The sequence below is a fragment of the Perna viridis genome, chromosome 9 (genome assembly GCF_037379345.1).
Source record: "Perna viridis isolate PV_CMFRI_1.1 ecotype Kerala chromosome 9, ASM3737934v1, whole genome shotgun sequence".
Lineage (NCBI taxonomy): Eukaryota > Metazoa > Mollusca > Bivalvia > Mytilida > Mytilidae > Perna > Perna viridis.
In genome coordinates, this window is record NC_142453.1 from 29134662 (window position 1) to 29156155 (window position 21494).

General features: G+C 33.5%; 1 protein-coding gene across 8 annotated transcripts in view; it reads right to left on the reverse strand.

Moving 5' to 3' along the window:
- LOC148607670 (putative amine oxidase [copper-containing]) overlaps nucleotides 1–13670 on the reverse strand; it is a 39776-nt gene extending 26106 nt beyond the window's left edge. For 5 of the 8 annotated variants that reach the window (XM_088546916.1, XM_088546912.1, XM_088546913.1 and 2 more), the window contains exons 1-3: nucleotides 13544–13670; nucleotides 8273–10269; nucleotides 3228–5148 (exon numbers count right to left, since the gene is read on the reverse strand). In XM_088546916.1, the coding sequence (XP_088403042.1) occupies nucleotides 4858–5148; nucleotides 8273–10269; nucleotides 13544–13649 (2394 nt within the window). In that variant the 5' untranslated portion in view covers nucleotides 13650–13670 and the 3' untranslated portion in view covers nucleotides 3228–4857. Of the gene's footprint in view, nucleotides 1–677; nucleotides 765–3227; nucleotides 5149–8272; nucleotides 10270–13543 lie in introns of all 8 variants that reach the window. The other 3 variants (XM_088546914.1, XM_088546915.1, XM_088546918.1) reach the window with 1 other exon arrangement.
- Nucleotides 13671–21494: the final 7824 nt, after the last annotated feature.

Sequence of the window (21494 nt, forward strand, 5' to 3'; positions counted from 1 at the left end):
GCATGAATCACCTCCTGTCTGATATTCATGAAGATTGCTACTAACTTTATGTTTTTTTTTGTTTTGTTTGTTTTTTTTGTTTGTTTTTTGTTTTTTTTTTTTCAGAAACAAAAAGATTATGATGTTCAATATTAGCATTTTATACATAAGTGTAAACATGCTTGTGTTTTAAATTATGCCAGATTATTACAAAGACTTTTAATTTAGTGATTGTACCGTTTGACAATAGAATATCTACTCAGACATTAATAATAACATTTAAAACGAACAAAGGCTTGCTATGATATTACTACCCATGGATTGAAGGTGTCCAAACAAGCCTAAATATTAGCCTGACATGTTTAAAATACTCTATTGTAAACACAACTTTGAATTTATATACAATACACCTGTTGAAAACACTGTAATCTAAAATCGTTTTTACTGTGTATTCAATATGAAAATACGGAACGAAATAGGAAATAAAGGGTGATTTATAAATTGCGTCCCATGTACTATCTTTCCTTTAGTCCAGCATTTCAATGCTAACAAAGTTAATTGTATCTTCAATACGAGGCAGGTATGACCTGTAAGAGGACGAAGTTGAATATATATAATTGATATTTAAAAAAAAAATGCCTTTTACAGTTTTATATCCACTAGGATTTATTATTCAGACTGTTGTTAAAGATACGAACCTAAACAAGATCCTTGCCTTGTATTACGTGTACCCATGGTAATGCACGTTAACTTGCTGTCAGACTGAAATCAGGCTCTCGGTGCTTCTAAGGTCCAAGGTAAAATTCGGATTGATTACCATTATAATATACGATGAATCGAAAACATTTGACAATTGAAACAAGGGTAAGACTGTTTAGTGAGAAGTAAAATTTACAAATAAGCTATCAAGTAACATAATCTATCGCAAACAAGGAAGCAAATGTTTGGTAGTTTTTACCAATCGTTCCAGTTAAATGGGAATATTTTATAGGGATAACACAGAATCAATTAGCAGCAGGCTATAGAATAAATCACTACATTTTTCATTAAAAAAAATCAAATGCGCATAAAAAGTCTTTCTTTTTTATTCACATTGATAATAATGACAGTCGAGCAAACTTAAAATTCTTATTACCATAACTGTGGTTTACAAGACGAAATAAGAAAGAATTAGCCCGGGAAATCGCTAACAATGTATGTCCTATTTTTATAAAGCCACATATCACATTTGAATTTGAAATCAATCCGTCCATTGTGACGGATATGTGCATCCTTAGGGAGTCCATATAATTGCAACGGAACTCGGAAGGAGGGATAGACAGTATGGGAGTGTAACATCTTCCATCGGAATGAAAATCTATCTCTTGGTAGAAATGGTACAAACATGTTTCCAAAGGTAAGATAGCAACCAGATAAAGAGTCATATGCGACATATCTTTAATCTATTCAAATTGATAAAGGAAGATTTGAATATGTAGAGAGCTAACATGACATCGCGAATAACAAATAATAAATCTTTTTAATTAGGCTTTACATGAAAACATTCGTTTGGTGGTTAGGTTATGTTATACTGTCAATGCAATAAAGAATATCAAAATATTTTTTAACTGATACATTAATTCACAATAATAATATCACTGTACAAAAACCTTGACTTTATGTCTAGACACAAGACTTAATCATGTTCTGTTTTGTTTTATAAACCTCTAGAAATATAATGACACAGCGAAAGAGTAATATCATACTAAATAATTTACTTCAATATAGTCCGTGATCAAAGAAACCTAAAAGGTTATTACTCTTTTTAAACTCGTCACCACCCCCTCCCCTTTTTAAAAGTCTAAACATTTTTTTCAACTACGGTGTGGTTTACAAAATATATACTACTACAAAAATTTGTTAAGTTGAACAAGCTATAAATGTAAGAAACTTTAACTATATTTCTCTATAATAAAAGGTGTACATTTTCATGATGTATACAATCACTCTACAAAGTTTGACTAACATTGGTTTGATACTTTTTGAGTTCCAGATTACCCAAAGTCAGTACCGTCCACAACATTAACTTACAAATAAATGACTATTACAATGTCAAATTTTCACCATAGTACGAAAGCGAATCTAAAATTGTGTATAAACACAATGCAAGTTTTTTCTATAAAAATACTTCTTGAGTTATAGATTACGCATAGTAGGTACTGTAGGCGAGCTCAACATAAAGTGGCAAAGATGGCTGTTAAGCTTAAGTTCAACAGGCTAAAAATGTTGAAAAACTTTAATAGGAGGTTCCAATTTACAATAATAATGTGTATGACTATAAACACAGAGCAAAGTTAAAATAATTTCTTCATGCATACATTACACAACGTATGTACCCCTGTTTAGAAAAAAAATTACTTGTATGACCCCATCCCCCCACAAAAAAGTTAATTAAAAAGTTAACAACAAAAGACCCAAATAAAGAAATAAGTACGAGCTTTTGAGTGACCGTTCGAAGCAGTAGAGGCACTATGACAATCATAATAGATTTTTAAAAGCGGCAACCTATTACAAGTGGTGGGGGCAAACGAACGAACGTACGAGCGGATAGGGCAAAATATCGAATTTTGAAAATCAAACAATCATGATTTCAAAACAAAAACAACAAAAAAATACTTGATTGCTTCAATTACTTTATTAATAATTTTATAAATTTCAAGCATTCCGAGGTCATTTTACGGCAAAAGGGAGGTAATACGAACTCCTCATAGTATATCTTTACATTCCGGTAATGTTTAGTTAAAAATCAATACATCAATCACAGTACATTTATGAAAATTTAAAATATCCAATTACACACCATTACTTGTCCATTCTTCTAGTTATTCTTCTTGAATTAAATTATGAAGCACTTTCGTTTTCCATAGCCCTTACATAAACAAAATACTCGAATGAATTAGTTTCTTTTTTCAAAAGCTAGAATTAATCCATCAACTCATCGTGTGTATAAATGTTTAGAACAAAAAACAAAAATAAAAAAAAAACAAACAAACAAACAAACAAAAAATCATTAACATAAGTATAAGACAACAAAAAGGAAACCAGCATATATGTACAGTTTCGTTTTCCCTTTGAAGATAAATACAAATTAAACTAAGTGTATACTAATTAGAATAGATCATCATCGTGCTTCATCACACTTCAGAATAATCGAAAATGTATGGAAAATCGGAAATGCATCAAGTGCGAAGCTTTTTATGTTAACTTACCCTAGCCGTCTCTCTTTTATATAAATTTCCGTAAACCTCATTCAATTCGCGGAATTATAGTTATATATAGCTACTTCCCGGTTTGGGACGAAAGGTTATCAGGTTAATTGAACACAGGTTGAGCCTTCATAACGCTGAATTTACAGAAAAAGGGATCATTTCTCTTTGTTTCATCGAAAAAAAGTTATTCATATTTTGTTTTCGAATAACTAATGCATTGTTTCTCAAGTTGATTATGTTAATTACATTATGCCATGTCTTTATTTCCACTAGACAAAGAAAGACAACCCAGTCTGATTGTTTTTTTTATAAAAAGGGGGAGGATGAAGTAAATTTAATGTTATCATGCAGGTCCATGAAGCCTCTCCCTCTTTTCGTTGGAAAATGTTTGTTAATTGTGTGTACGGTTAAGGCAAAAATGAGGAAATAATAACCCAGAATCCTCCTCTTTAAAAAAATTGTAATTCTGAATGGACGCCACCTTTATATATAGTTTCATGATGATTGTGACGTTTGTTATGAATTTACACTTTTAAGTATTGTTTAAAGGTCTTATAGTGGACCTTTCAAACAAAATACCCTTATTGGACAATTGGTTGGATTACTGCAAACACTAGAAATGACATTTCATGGCTTTAAAAATCTAATAATGCTCTCTTTCCAAAATGATGCTTTTAAAATATTATCACTTGATTAATACAATCTGTCAAGGTAGTGCGTTTTTCAATTATTATTTCAATGTTTCAATGTATAGTTGTAGTATGTTCTAATCTCTCTGCTAGGCAGTCAGAGCAGAGAATTCAATATTTTTTCAGAGCTAAGCACATGCAATTAATTGTCAAAGGTTGTTCAGAGCTCAGTATATGCATTTAATTGTCAGAGATTTTTCTTATTCAGAATTGTAAGAAATTATTATGTTACAGTAGCAGGATTGCATATAAAAGTTCTGGAATAAACAAGAATTGATCTTGAATAGTTCGTATTTTATCTATAGCAAAATTGTAATTATCGATCTAACATATGGTAAGCAGGAAAGATTCTTGTATACATTGTTAACTGATGAATGGTACCAAAGTTTTCAGGATAATAAGTCTAAAAATGTTCTACAGAGATGGTAGTATGTTATTACCTACAATCTTTTTCTTACATTAAAGGCCTTCTCGCCTTTTTTGCGAGATAGTTTTTGTGCATGCCCAATATTGTACATGCGGTTGATTTGTTCTATCATGCAAAGCTCTACGTCGCTGAAGTACCGTGAAGCCGGTAATTTTGACCAGATGCTTTTTTCGGTATATTTTAGATGTCTGAAACTATCCAAAAAAATTCGGCAAAATTTTTCCCCAGGCTTATGTACTTCTCTCACAATGCACTTAGCATTTGCCAAAATTAATTACGCCAAATTTTCAGTACATGTAATATATATTTTTTTGCCTAAAAATCTCCAAGCTTCATGCCCGCCAAAATAACCCGATATACGATAAATGCTCATCGACTACCACGCAGATAAATGTAAGACAAAGCAAATATTTTGAGCACTTCATTTTTAACGCATTGTTTCAATGTTTTTTTTTTCAATTTATTTATCGCTTGCTCCTTCTCCATCTGTAGAATGAATAGCCGAAACCTAATTCTAATTACATGAAAATATATTGCACAAGTCACGTCTTAGGACGACATCCAGAAAGTCCTGTGACGTACTGCAATCTGTTCCCTTCCTTACGCCATATCTTTGTACTCTTGCATTGTTAACACCTGTCTTTTGAATTCTTACTGCATTGGTCATAGACATAGCAGGGTCTTCGCTGAAATAGTTATACGGAGACAGTATAAAACTGGAATCCATCCCGGGAGTATGTGTGACAGGAAGATCTTCAGTGTGTGGTATGTGATGAAGTCCAAGTGTCAACCATACTACCAGGTCCTGTAAGTATAGATCAAAGAACTTGTTAGTGAGTTCGGTGATTTATCCCCCTGTTCAAACCCATACTTTGCAAACATCAACTATCAGTTACCTTGCTTATGATTCCAAACTTCCATAAATCTATTGGACGAATTAAGGAGGTAGACCTACGGTAAAGGACACAACTCTTTAAAAATCATTGGAACGTTGTGTATTCAGCATTTTACATCAATGTTATGTAAGCATCAAAGAAACTTTGATTGATTTCATTCTGTGTCAAATGAAAGCTTGATAGGCTTTGGTGAAATTGAATGTGATACAAACATATAACTGATTTCATGAGTTATGTCCCTTAGCCTAGGTCTACCTCCTTAAGATTATTTGTGTTAACGGATAGGCAGACGAACAGACATACAAACGCAAAAGCAAGGTGATTACTATTTTGCAAGCATAGATATTACAACTTAAATGAATTAATCACCGGTTTAATATCTGTTCATTTTATGATGTTACACTGATCCAACTGATAGGCTGTACCTTCTTATTACATAAAAACAATAATGCCTGAAAATCACCTGCCTCGTGCAATTTTAAAAAAGCATGTGATATAAAAATGCACAACACGTACAACATAGATATTTTTTTTGAAGTTTCCTTTTACAAATAATGTCATAATGGGGTACAGACCATCTGGTGTTCCCCTTTGTAATCACCTATAATTTGTTAAAACATATAATAAATCGTACGTACTGTATACATGTATAAGTACAATAAATTAAACACGGCGACAAATATTTTTTAATGTTCGGGTGGGGGTAGTATGATTGCAATTTTTATACATTTCTATTTGAATTGTTTCCTTAATTTCGTTGGTTTCATGTGTATATATTAACATTAAATGAAACAAACGCATATGATATGAAATAATCCATATTTTTGGAATATGATTTTAACGAAGATTTGACCAACTGATTAACTTTCGCAATCATGGATTTTTTACAAAAGGAACAGGTACGGTTGGTACTGCTCCGGCCTACTCCTACAACGTAAGAGGTTGGAATTCCGTTCCTCCATACCCCAACTTCTTAATTCCGAGCGCTATATTGCATAACGCTCGTTCCGTCATTCTTTGAAATCGGCAGAATTATAGTAAACCATTTTCCATTTAAACGTTTTATACAGTTTCTTTACCATAACACGGGGGAGGTGACTAAACTGAAGAAAAACAAATGACCTACTTGAAGAGAAAATCCAACAATCCTGGAAATCCTTTGTAAAAGCAGGTAAAATGAACTTCATATTTGGTTTTTAGCTTTTTGAGTGTGTAAGCCAGCACTCCACAGTTTAGTTTAGTTTCGCACTTTTGGCTAGGGATGAAAAATGACATAAATGGAAACCGGTGGTTGCTATAGTGATTAAAAATGAAGAATCTATTGTTGATAAAACATTTTCTGAAAAAAGGGGACTTTTAAAAGTATTTTGCAATGTTTTATATATTTTCAATGTTGAAGGGGCTTTTTTTCAATGACAATTTGACTTCATTGTGAAAGTGAAAGTAAGTCAATTTTTTACCATGCTAAATTTAATAAGTGGATTACAAAGTGAAATAGCTCAAAATCTAACCGGCGATGCCCATATGAGGAAGGGGTTTTTGAAGGGAAAAGTTTGAACAGTTTCAGGGATTGAAATAAAAATTTCAGATATTTTGCGGGAAATTTGATATTTTTAAACCTGATTTTATGAACTTTTTTGCAAATTTTCGCATATTTTTGCATGGTTTCTATGGTAACCCTATATGCTGTGGGTAATTTTTTTCCAGAAAATTTTTACTGCATCCTGATGGCCTTGGCTTGAGCTATTTCTAGATATATAGATTTACAGATGCTTGACAATTTTTTAAAGTGATAAATGTTACAAAGCATCAGATTACAAGACCAAAATTAGGCAGTTCTACAATACTGTGGAGTGCTGGCTAATTCCGGTTGATAAAATAACAGATCTTAAAATTTGCGAAACGAACATATCAAATTAACGAACGAATTGCCTTTACCAACTTTAAGTTCGTTTTGTCAAAAATATATTGTATTCCGTAAAGTAAGTGACCTAGTTCAAAATGGCTGGTCATTTTGATAACTGTCTTCATTACAAATGTTTTCTAGGTATTTAACTTCTTTTATGTAAATAAAAGACTTAAATTATTTTAAATCACATGTTTAGCTAATTCACATTTGCGGTGGCTTTCAACATGTCAGATGCTAGAGGTTAGGATGGCACCAAGTCAGAAAATAGCTTGCCAGACAACCTCTAGCATTGCTTGAGTATGCTCCGGCCGTACCAATAATTTTGACAGGTACGGTATGCCGTACCAAGAATTTTCACATAAAATGTTGCTTTTTTTGTTTTTTTTTTGTTTTTGTTTTTGTTTTTTTTTTTGGACATATTTCACCAATTTTCTTATTTTCAATCTTGTTCAAAATAAAAATGACATTTTCTGATGTTACGTACTTTAATATATAGGACACCATTCCCCCAGAGCTTCCGGGGGCCTTGAGCTGTGCAAGGTGTTCATATGTCAGAAACGTACAGTACCTATACGTTTTTGCTTCCTACGGCTTTGAGAAATTACTATATCTTATGACCTCATCAGAGTGAATGTAATATAGCATGCTACATGTAAAATTTAATCCATTTTGTCTTGAGAGAATTGAAAGAAACATGTATATGCATTTTACTGAATCATGTTTCTGTTGTTAACACCACGAATCGAATCCTCTGTATAACTTACGAAGTCATTGACATGGTTGAAATAACTCCCATCCATCAATGTTTCTTGCAATGCCATTCAGCATTCTGTTATGTGGTAAAACGGTCATTCATACTTCATTGCCTCGTTTTCGATCAAAAACATTCCTAAATGCATGTTATTGGCATGTCAGTTAAATAAGGTTACCCAAATAACTTGCGTGTCATCGTTACACTGCATGTGCCTTTGGACGTCAAAATTATAGTCAAATTCATTCATGAAAAGTTCAATTTTTTTTTTTGGGGGGGGGGAGGAGTTTAGGGGGGTCCGTGAAGGTTGTGAGTATATTACACGCCAACATTTTCGTTCTCCTTTACAGACAAGTTTATGGATAACAATTACCTGATCGACTATCCTTTCATTGTCATTAACAAACTTTTGGAAGTTAACAACAGCTTGTGCCTCGTCTAGGTATCCGTACATAGAGCTGCTCCTCCGTTCACTTTCCTTATGTCTAGTAACAGCTACATTATATCTGGCCCAACCGAGGGCCGATTCCTTACGGGAGTTTAAAGGTCGGAGCAACTCACTTGGCCTCCTGTTTAATATTCTAAAGCCTGCTGCGTTACCATATTTATCTTTTGAAAATTCGTTGATAATTGTGAGATACTTCGGAGTTTTAGTATTTGCTTGTAGTGAAGCAACCCTTTCGGTTAGGTGAGTTTTATGGACTACTTTATTTTGATATATAAATTTATCGGTTTTCCTATTTGCATCTTTCGCGTAAGATTTATTTTCAACAATGTCAGGTACGATTTCAGAAGTTCTGTATCTGTTTCTTCTTCCTTTGATATCTAAGTCGACTTTAAAGTGAAAAAGATGGTGATGGAGAGGACCATGTACATTGTCATGTAATTGGAAGCCGTAATGATAGTCCCGAGGACGCCGGAAGGAAGCAGATATATATCCAGTAGCAATAGCCTTGACCTCAATATTACCATTTGGATAAAACCAAACATCAACAAAGTAGTCATAATTGGAGACGGTTAAAATTGATCTTGCCACCAAAACGGTATTCACTGCACCTTCGTAGAAAGCACCCTCTCGCGTCGAAAATGTGTAATGTCTACGAATAGGTAATTCAGTATTGTGCTCGAAGAGACACATGGCATGTCTATTGTGAAGAGGGGTGTCACTGGATTCTTTTATGACGTAGGATCCTATGAAAGTTGCATCCATAGGGCAATCGACACCTGGAACTAAATAATTAGTCAAAGTACCAAGTAACATGTAACTATCTAATAAATCTAATTGTTCAAAAGGTTTCATGCCACTATATAATGCCGCTACTTCTTGAAGACTTAACTCGTAAGCAATTCTCTCGTTTTTATATCTGATATCAAACAACTGAGGACCATTGACTGTACCAAAACTTATTTCAAAGTTCCAAAACATATATTGTACATGCCGGTCCACTACATTATACCGTTTTCCGTCTGGATATACTGATGTTGGATTTCGCAGTGGTGTCTGAAACGAGGGCATTCCCCTCTGGTTTAACGTTGAAAACAAATTGTTACTAAACACGGGAAACTGTACTCTGGTGAAATTTTGTCTGTTTTGGTAATAAAAATTTACAGCTGCTGGTAAGCTGTCGAAAAGTCCTTCTTCCAAGTATACCCGATGAATTATGAAATTTTCGTCGATTTTCTCAACAAGTATTGCCATGTCTATTGGGTGGAGAATGTAATACTCTATTGCTTGTTCCATCCAATACCATGACAACCTGGTATTTTTACCGGAAATTCTAGTCGGAAGATTTGTTCGAAAACCAAAAACGATACATCTGTTTCCACATCTTGTCATTTGTCCACCATACAGTTCTCTTAGCATTCTTCCTGCTACTCTGTCGACATACGCCCTTAGTTTAGGGCCGATAACTCTTTCTTGAACCATAGACTGTGGTAAATATATGTAGGGTACAGGAGTTTGACGACCGGGAACAATTCGGTAATAGGTCGGATTTGGCAGTGCACCAACAATAATTTCCCTAACTTCTTTTATGCCTGATAGTCTTTGATACACGTGAATAACAACACGTGCCTCGCGAGCTGGTTTTCGACGTCTATCATCGAGATGGAGCAGAACATCTTGTTTATTCGGTATGTAAGCTTCTACCATAAACACATAGTTCGAAAACACAGTAGCCCGATGGGTAGAAGTCAAATTAAATTCTGGTTTGTTGTTGATAAAATTCATCACTCGTCGAATTTCAAAAGATGTGAGATCTCTAAACACAGATGGATTTGAAGGTTCTTGAAGATTTATTTGGCCATAAGGATTGGACATTCTTCCACAGAAGTTACTTTGACCACGTGGTATAGCGCCAAATACGTTAACTAAGAAAGAAGAACAAGTATTTATATTAGATAATTGTGTTTTCTATAAGTATGACTACTTTAATTGTGTGATAGGGATTGTAATTTGCTTCTTCGCGGGTACACATGGATATAATGCATATCTATGAAGTTTTCTATTTTGTCTTATGTTCAGTGGTGTAGAAAACTTAATAGTGTAGAAATATTTAGGCGTCACGTGTTGTCTACTCATGTCAAGCGGTGAACGTTGATCAAATTCCCTTTACTCTATAAAAAAACAATTTTGAATCAATCGGAACTATCCAGCCTATCTTGTTATACGGAAAAAACACATGAGGAAATAAGCGGTAGAATCTGTGCGGACTCTATCCGATCCGATTCTAAAATTTTAGTTATATTGACTTCTATTTTTTCTTAGCTCCTCGCTTTGCGCCAAACTTCTCGGGAAGAGTTAACTGTTCTCTATTTCTAGTGATTTCTAACTATTTATTAACGTCATCAGGTGGATGGAACTACTTTTATTCGCGTATCACTACAATTTTGGCTAATTTATCAATAAAGAGTAATCAAGTGACCAACTGAAGATTCTAGCGGAAATCAAAAGTCAAGTCTGGAATAGACGAAAGACGAAAGGAGAACCATGTCACGTTGAGCAAATCGATTCTCATGGTGCAGATAGACACACTGTAACGATTCACGAGTTGATGGTGACGTCCAAAAAACTTCTGAGGTGATGACTTCAATCTTGTAACAACACAACCCTGTTCCAATAGCCTAATTGTTAAAAGTCTAGTGCCGTACAAAAAGTCTGTGAAGTTACGACAAGCTCTGGCATAACGTATGAGTTTTGACATGAAAACTCCAAAAATTCTCCTTTCTACATCCGAGTAGCGGAAATGCCGAGTAGTTCTGATTGATTTGAATGGGTTATGTTCCCGTGAATTCATAGGGTCACGTGACGAGACTTACAAGCCCTATTAGTTTCAAAGTCTCTGTTCCATACAGGTACATGTACGTCTTAATTACATGACAAATTACTTGCAATGTCAGCTTAAAAAACCGTTGTATCATTTATCTTTTTAGTGCATGTTGAAAGGAAATAAAATTATTTTTCATTTTATAAACATTGTCAAATTTTACCTTTTACATTTTTTTCCAAAAAGTGGATAGTTAATGAAATGATAACTTTCTGACTTGAAAGATTTACGGATGAAATATTTTATCTGTTCTGAATTGGATTGTTTTATATAGCATTTTTCTTGTGGTTTCGATATATCTTAATGTAAAATGTTTTAGTGAATATGTAATTGTTCGCAATTGTTTTTTATGTGTTTCATATAAGTCCAGGAGAAATCGTGAAATCGTGATCAAAATACACGTTTAAAAATATAAAGTATAATATTAAAAGAAGTTAGAGTAATCAAGGGAACCAATGTTATAGCGGTAATCAAAAGAATGTAATCCAGCGACAAAGACTAGACATGGAAAACAGACATATACAATAAAGAAGTAACTAAAATCATACATACAAAGTAACAAAAGCAAATGAGCAACTCGTACTCCACTAAAAACTGGGAGCATGGACCAGGTGCACCGGTAGGGTAAGCGGCCTCTGCTTTTCTAGAAACACCCGCAGAGTTGCTCATAAAAAGTAAAGTCCGGGGTAGACAAACGAGGAAAGGAAAACCATGACCCGTTGAATAAATCAGTTTTCATGGTGCTGATGGATACACCATAACGATCCACGAGTTCATGATGAAGACCATAAAACTTCTGTAGTGATGACTTCAATCTTGTAGCAACATAACCCTGTTCCAGAAGCTTATTCGTTAGAGTTCTAGCGCGATACAAAAAGTCTGCGTAGTTTCGGCAAGCTCTGGCATAACGTATGAGTTGTGATATGAACACTCCATACGCAGGAGCCGAAGGGATGTTGCCACAGATGAAAGGAAAGTTGACAATTCTGAATGAAAAGTCATCACGTTTTTCGTAAAGTTTGGTCAATAGTTTTCCTTTACCGTCGATTTCTAAGTGTAGGTCAAGATATGAGGCTGACCTTGCAGTGTCTGTAGTATCCTTTATCTCAAGTTCTTTTGGGTAGATGCGATGTATCAAATCCCCGAAATTAGGATTGTTTAAAGATAATACGTCATCTATATAGCGGAAACTGAGATTAAAGGATCTAGCCAAACGATATTCTTTCTTTCTGATCAGATCAGCTATAAAGTCAGCCTCATAAGAGTGAAGGAATAGGTCAGCAAGAAAAGGAGCACAATTTGGTTCCATTGGAATTCCGACCGTTTGTTGAAAAACACGTCCACTACACTGGACAAATATGTTGTCGATTAAAAATTCCAGCATTTTGTAAACATCTTCCTCTGTATATTTGGAAGATGATTTGGAATTATTTCTTACAAAGTATGAGGAATCTCTACCAAGAACTATATATTTGTATCTAGGTGTATCATCTTTTTTGGAAAAACAACGATGTATAATGTTTTTAAGTCGGGATTTTTACTGAGTATGGGGAATAGAAGTATACAGTGTTGAAAAATCATAAAATCATAGGTTTTAATGCTATTATATTCAGATAATAGTCTTGAACTTATTGTCTCCAAAAGATCTTTCGAATTTTTCAGAATCCACATTGAATTAATACCACTACGGGAGAAACAAGTGTTGTGGTAGGACTGCAGACCCTCTTTGACAATGTTTAGAACGATAAAACAAATGCACTCATTAAATTCCATAAATCCGAACTCTGACTTCTATACATAATGAAAATACAAACAACAACATAAACTGTTATAGTAATATTTGCGGTTTTTGGGATTACAGAACTGAAGTTAAAACCAGTTTCATGTTAAAATTGATGAGGTACTTATCAAGATTCAAGGTCAAAACTAGAGGTCAAATAATATAGCAAAATCTCCAAATTCGAAAATCTGAGAGCAAAGGTCACTAAATGAATCCCTCCCCCAAACCAAGTAGTCAAAATACAAAGTCGCCAAAGGTGATGTCACTTCAGTCTGAAACAAGGCATACATATATAAAGCTTCTGTTTAAGGATTACATAATAATGTACCTGCATGTGGTAAATAAATGCAGAAAAAAATAACGAAACCATTGTTGACGGACGAACAGATGGACGGGTATTAACGAATAATGTTTGTGTAAGGACAAATACAAATCCCAAATTTTATTTTAGGTAGATGTCTTGTGTGTATGTGTGTTTTGCTTCCAAGAACTCTTCTTTTGTGAACGCACCAAAAAACTATGAAACATATTTACTTACAGTTCATAAATGGGTTTTGACGTTGGAAGAAGTCCTGAGGCATACTAAATGGCAGATTAGCAACATATAGAATAATGTTGACCAGACCAAAATATAGGTATTTCATCGTTAGTTGCAGGTGGACTGTGTTGACTGAAAATTATGATATACATGTATAAATTCAATATAAAAATAAATAAAATACTAGTAACGTAAAATGTAGCATATTCTAAGTCATATAAAACATAAATATTACAGGGGTTAATCCACAAACTTCTTAAAGAACGTTCCGATCTAAATTGTATACACGGGTGACGGGGTCAAGGCTAATTTTGTGCGAAATTTAAGAAAAAACAACAAAGGGGACTCAACCACTGTATTGCCGCACCCGTAGATCCACCACTGTATCAATGCAGAATCTGTACAAAAGGGACGGGGGGTTAGGCTCTCATTTGGTCATTTTTTAAATAATTTTTTTAACTAAAATGAATTCGGCTATTGGTTTAGTGGGGGCGGGCGGTCGGCGTCAAAATTGGTTTCCAGACGATGACTGCGAAATTTTAAAAAAATATATATATAAAAATAAGGTTTCCACATGTCCAATTTCAAGGTCCAATAAAGGAATACAATTTACCAAAATAAAAAGAAAGAGAATCATAGCCGGGACTTTTGGATCTCAGGTAAGGCTCTACCATTACTGAGAGAAGAAATGAGGTCTCAAAAGGTTCTCATCAAATTTTAAAAAAGGCACTGTAAAAATATTTCTTTTCGGCTTTGTGCACCCTGTTGCAATTATATGTTGTTTTTTTTTTGTTTTTGTTTTTGTTTTTGTTTTTTGTTTTTTGTTTTGTTTTTTGTTTTTTAAACTTTTTCGACAGAAGATGCTTTCTTTGTTTTTATTTCACAGTGCTCAAATATTTGTCAAACTTAAACCTGTTTTAAAGTCCTTGTTGCTGCTGTCATTAATTATTCTTTTATACCATTCCATAAGTCTTCTGAGCTTTTTGTATACGTTTTAAAGGGGGTGCCTTTTTGTTTACCTTTTGCATATATACAACTCTATTTAACATTACAAGACGACCAGAAACTTTTGAAGGAGCTATAATAGTTTGATGCTTAAGCTGAGTCTAACATGCTAATGAGCAATTAAGTTAACATATTAATATATAGTGGAAAACGCCCTGGTTCTATAAGAACACTTATATTTGAGCAGAATTTTGAAAATCTATATGATAGTTTTCATTTTTAACTTCACTTGTATCCAGTCTTTAAATTATCACACAAAAGAGAAGCGTTTCTGTACTCTACAGTCTAAGTAAAGTTCCGATTTTTTACAACCGTATTAAACTAATTGGTTATATCTTATGTTCAAAAAGAAGACTGGGTTTCAAATTCCTGATAATTTTGTTTTTCGATTAACTTTGTTTTCGTTTTTTATTTTTAATTTTTTTTTTGATTATATTCTTTCACATTTATCTTACCTCTTAATTAATGATTCCTCGATACATACCCACATTATTTGGCATGTAACTGAAATACCAATAGAGATATACCCCGAATTTATCAATAACTCGAACAAATTAGTTTTGCTAATAATGTAACATTTTAATAGCCGTAAAATATCCTTTGACATTATGTAATTTAAAATATCTTTTGAAAATATTTTGTTGGCATTAAAGCATTATGTTACATTATCGAAGAATAATCTGTTACTGGCCTTGCTGTGTTTCATGGTTGACACATGTAACATATGTTATGGCCTTGCTGTTTTTCATGGTTGACACATGTAACATATGTTATGGCCTTGCTGTGTTTCATGGTTGACACATGTAACATATGTTATGGCCTTGCTGTGTTTCATGGTTGACACATGTAACATATGTTATGGCCTTGCTGTGTTTCATGGTTGACACATGTAACATATGTTATGGCCTTGCTGTGTTTCATGGTTGACACATGTAACATATGTTTAAAGTCTATCCATGTTTTATAGGATATTTAGCATGGTTAAGAGTCAAAGGTCAAAGGAACCAAGGTTACAGCAGAAATCAAAAGAATATAATCCAGGGACAAAGACCAGACATGGAAAATAGATATACACAACAAAGAACATAAAATAACCAAAAATAATACGTACAAAGTAACTAAAGTAAATCAGTTACTAGGCCTCTACTAAAAACTGTGTGTTCCTATAAGACAACCATCTTGCAACATATGAATAGTGAAAGAAGACATTAATCGTTCTAACCGATCTTTCATACACTAAGTATAATGGAATGATAGGCATACATGTATTGTGTTTCGTTCATGAATATTATAGTCAAAAGAATACTTATAATAATTCCAAAGACTCTTGATTGATTGACGATGACCTGACGAAATATTTTACATCAAATGTAGGTAGCCTGACAGTACGTGTAACTACGGGTTAATTGGTACATGTAATTTATGACTAAGAGAAAGTTCGAATCTATCAAATCATGTAGTTAATTGTTACTACCTACATGTATCTTGTGATGGGAAGATCAAGTATGATCCCCGAAGATAATTATTATGATATTTCTATAAGATTATGGATTAACTATAATGTTTAACCATAAACTAAAATCAACCTTTTTTGTGATAAATACCAATATAATCATCGTAATTTTAATTTCAATATTTCTGAAGTTATTGAACGGTGAATCGTACTTGTATATTTCATGTTCATGACAGACTGACGGACGGACACATTAATAAAAAAAAACATGCCTTAGCAATCGTTTGGTTGGTATGTTTTGTAAACACATACCAAAACTTTTTAACGCTCATGGATGAAGTATTTAATAGCAAATGATATTCAATAACTTACCTTCAAGAATCTTAAGAAAAATCACCTGATTGCTTATATACAAACATTATGTAAGAAAGATCTAAAAAGTTTAATTGTCATTTCAAATTGTACCTTGTGATTAATTGTGCATGACCCTATGTGTAAAGCATTCTGTTCTGTGATGGATTGATGCAGATGTTTTTTTTCGCGGCCACGTTGTCTTTTATCGGTTTTGATGTTCAAACCTGTGTCGTGACATGTATCTATTCCTAAACACAACCATTTATGGGACAGGTAGATAAAACTTAGGTTATTAAAGTGAAAAAAAAAACACTGAGCTTTTTGAAAAATCATTTAATGATTTATACAAAAGGTAATAAATCTGGGAGAATTGGCAAGGTAAATACCGTTTTCAATTGCCGTGTACATGTTATATTGAAATCCGTAATAATAATAAGTTTCCTTTTATCTTTACCATTTTCCAATCCGAAACTGTAATTATATACATATTGAAAATAAGATTTTGCTGCTATGTTAGTTTTATTACAATATTTCTGCTGGATACAGTAATTAAAAAAAAACTTGATATTTGAGGAAGTACATATTATATCGATCAGACATTGCTTATATGAAGCAGGTGTAACCTATAAGGGGAAGATTTTAAATACATAGATATATTAAAAGTCTTTTTGTCGCTAGTTTCCCCTTCTTGACACCTTGGTGGCTCTTGTCACTTCTTGTCGGTTCTTGTTGATAAATGGTTAAACCGTTATAACTGCAATCGGAACACCTCAGCCTTTCTAGTCACACAAAAGAAAAACCTCGGAGGCACTAGGCGGATGGATCTGTCCGGAATTTGACCGATCCGATTCTAAAATTATAGTTAAACTGGTTGAATTTTTTACCATTACATTTTTCTTAGCTCCTCGCCAGTCAGAACTCTGCCTTTCTAGTTACACCGAAGAAAAAGGTCTCAGTATCGTATTAATTTTCCCATAGACTTCTATAGTGAAGTGCATATTTTTAGGATTTTTTAAAAAATATGTAAATTGATTCAATAAAACTTTCACTTATGTAGCATTTCTAAGGACATATGAAAAAATAATTTCCCGCAAAGAAAATAGGGTGAGTCCACGAAGATCGGACAGAAAAGTAGTCTTGAACTATAAATAACCATTTTCCCTACTTTCACTTTCATTTTGCACTCACCAAACCAACCTTTTCAGTGGAACATTTTTATGATATTATGTTAGATTTTCTCTTAAAAAAAGTTCATCTTCCAGTTTGATGTTTGCTCTATTTTATAAGTCATTGTTCATATCTTTTGACAAAACATTAGTTTGTAGAGAGGCAAACTGAAAATGCACTATATTTTTATAGCACCCGCTCAGGGATATGCAACGTACACCCGCTCAGGGATATGCAATACGATACTGGTACCAAAACCTTGGATGTACTAGGCGCAAGAGTCTGATCAGAATTTTGACCGCTCCGATTGTAAAATTTAATGCATAGTTTTACTGATTGAAATTTTTACCATTACATTTTTTTCATAGCTCCTCGCTTCGCACCAAAATTCTTGACAATGTTATTGTTCTTTATTTCTTGTGATATCTAACCAAAATTTTTAGCGTCACCTGGTGGATAGAACTATTTTGATTCGCGTATGACTACAAATCCGGCAAATTTTTTCAAGAAGAAATTCTCCTTTCTGCATCCAAGGTTATTTTTAGTGTAGCGGAAATGGCCTAGTAGTTCCGATTAAGCTCCTCGCTTCGCGCCAAAATTCTTGGAAGAGTTGATGTTCTTTACTTCTAGTGCTATCCAACCAAAATTTTGAGCACCATCTGGTGGATAGGACTACTTTTATTCGCGTAAGACTACAATTTCGGCAAATTTTTCAGGACAATATTCTCCTTTCTGCATCCGAGGTTATTTTTTAGTGTAGCGAATAGTTCCGACTGGGTGTAACTACTTAGTGTTCGTACTTTGAAGGATCTCTTATGACATGTCGGAAACGAAAAAAAGTATCTGAATTTGGATAATTATTGAAGACCATATAGTTAACGCTTTTAAGTTTTTGTAAGTTTTTGTATGGGAAGCTCCAAAAAAGGTGACTTCCTCTCAAACTGAAGTTTACTTCGCATTAAACACCAATTTTAGGACTTCGTCCTCTATTACGAAATATTTATCGATACGACGTGATTTTGGTATAAATACAGGTTCAACAAAATATGCAAAACACATTTTTAAAACCTACAGGCGAGTGCGAATTTAAAGAGAGCGTATCCGGCGTATGCCCACCCTTACAAGTGTAGAAAATAATTTATTAAATGAATATTTGATTTCACAAAGTCTACCTCTAACATTTTCCTTCCAGGATTTTCCTGGCCATTAAGGTTTTCAGTAAATGTTCTGTTTATCTTCTCTAACCTGAAATCATGTATCCAATCCAGACTAGCTCGTTTAAGAAACATAAGCTTGATTTTCAGTTATTAAAATTTCTGATTCGTTTTGGAGGAGGGGGTTGTTCAAGCAGACGGAACTAAAACTAACAGTCTAAACTTTGTTTATGTTTAGAATAGACCAAACATAACAAAATGTCTTATTAATCAAAATATTAAGCTGGTGTTCACTGTTTATTTGAAAGGGAATTCAAGGGAACCAGGATTCGATAGGCAATAAAAAAGAACCTAATCCGCGGATAATAGACACATACACACAAAGAATATTGTAAACATATTTTATTTTCGCGGATTCTGTCTAGTAAATATTCGCAGGTACAATCTTTTGTGGTTTCAAAAAATGGTAAGCTTTATATAGTATTAAAGATCCATTTCGCAAAAGTACCGAAAATTAATATGTTTACAGTAACACGTACAATTAAGTAAACAAAAGTATAAATGAAAAACCCGGACTCCACTAAATTATAAGAGCATGGATCAGGTGCACAGGTAGGGTAAACATTCTCTGCTTTTCTAGAGACACTTACCGAATTACTTACAGAATGACACGTCATGGGTAGACAAAAGAGGAACATAATGTAGATTGTATGTTCCAGTGGCTTATACTTGTATTCATATTGCTGAAGCAATGAAGATTTCCGAGTGTATGAATTTTTCTTAGTTATTTAATGATGGCTTATGATATATACTTCAATCAAGGAGATTGTATGATGTCCTTCATGTTTAAATGATGAAAACCATTTGGTGGTAAAACCATTAACCACATGAAACACTTCTTTTGTACAAAGCCATAAATTGTATAATACAGCATAGTCATTTTAAGACCACATGTCTATATTGCATCACTGTATTATGTGTTAGGGGAAACAAGCTCATATAGTTTTAGTACACGCATGATCGAACAAACAATAAAACCGAACGGCAATTCCAAAAGACGACAGACCATTCGTACTGAATCTATGGTCTACAGCAAATAACGAAACCAAAACGTATTAACAAAATGTAAGTGTTATCAATAAGCCATGTTTTATTGAATCCTCTGCTCACACAATTTAATACAAAATGTATTTGGACTTTCATAGGTTGAATGGTAAAATCAAAATGGCGGAATATCCAGAACGAATCGAGCGAAAAATAAATGTAATAACACTGTCAAGTTCTACGTCATTTACATTCCAATTACCTACCATTTTTATAGAGAGATAACACGAATGGGATAATGGGATCAAAAGAGAAAATGCAGCATATTCTACATTTTGTGAAGTTACTATATATCATCTTGATTAGTTTCTCCAAACTGAACTTTGATTTTTATTCTATCCTTTAATGTTCTGTAGTTTTATGTGATTTTTTTATAAAACGAACACCGTCCTTCGTGTGATGATTAAACAGGTTTCTCGCGACAATACATACATTTCTGTACATGTATGTTCATGTACAAATGTACTTTAAATGAAAGATCAGGTATAGTAAGGATTTAGAGTAACGGATAAAGGATCTTATGATCTTGTAAATACAAGTTTAAAATTACGTGGCCAATTCCGAGGGTTGGTTTTTGTGGATGTTGGGCAATTTGTGAACAGTCTAGTTTAAAAAAAAATAAAAAAAAAGCAAGGTCTAATTTTAGTAAACGTTCAATCAAACCCATTTATTTAAATATTTTTTTAATATATACACAGTGCTACATGTATCCCAAACTAGTTATACATGTGTACCATCTTTACACCCAATCCATCATTTTTCATATAAATGTCGCAATGCATGAACATGTACATATATTTCTGCAACACCTATGATTGTTAATGCCTAATCTAGCTGACCATAGAAAATGTATCATTACATTAAACTTTGTATTTATAACCGACCATTCATACAATTAGCACAGGTACTTGGGGTCGGGATATTTTTTTCGCAATATAAGAAAAAACAGTACGAAATAATATATTATAACAGCAAAAAATTCCACTTATACTATCCATAGAAAACTTCATATGGATAGTATAAGTGCAATTTCAGCTGTTATAATACATGATTTCGTTTTTTTTCTTATATTGTATTAAAAAAAAATCCCGACCCCAAGTACCTGTGACAATTAGAAAATGATTGGTCAGGTTCTGTATTTGAAGTGACCATCCATCGAATGTATAGTACGTAGAAATTAAAGACAATGTTGTTCATGTCTTACAAATGAGATTAGAAGTGAGCTTAGTGTTCTAGACTAACACAAATACATAGGATAATAGTTTCTAGAAAATAATGGTTTATTTCGGTTTCACTAAACTAGCAAGAGCGAAGTTACTGACAGAGATTTTTTTGTTTCGCGGACCAGTCAAAGGCAAGTTACGGATTTGGAAAATGTCACGGTCAGTGAAGGCTCATATCCTGCCATTGGTAGTTTGTTTAGTGTAGTAGTGTTGTTGTCTCTATGACACATTCCCATTTCTATGCATATGATCATTAACCACCATACGCCCTTAATAATATTGACGACACGCATTATCACCGACAATCAGTTTTAATATAGAACGACGTAAGTTTGCTGTAGGTAATCCTCCTCGTTCGCACCGTCGCCCTGGTGATCTTCAACTATAAGAGAAAATATTTCAATTAAGTAAAGCAACACTACGCATACATTTAAATCACCGCCTATCGTACAAAAACTTACACATTATTGATGAATAAATCTATCAAATTG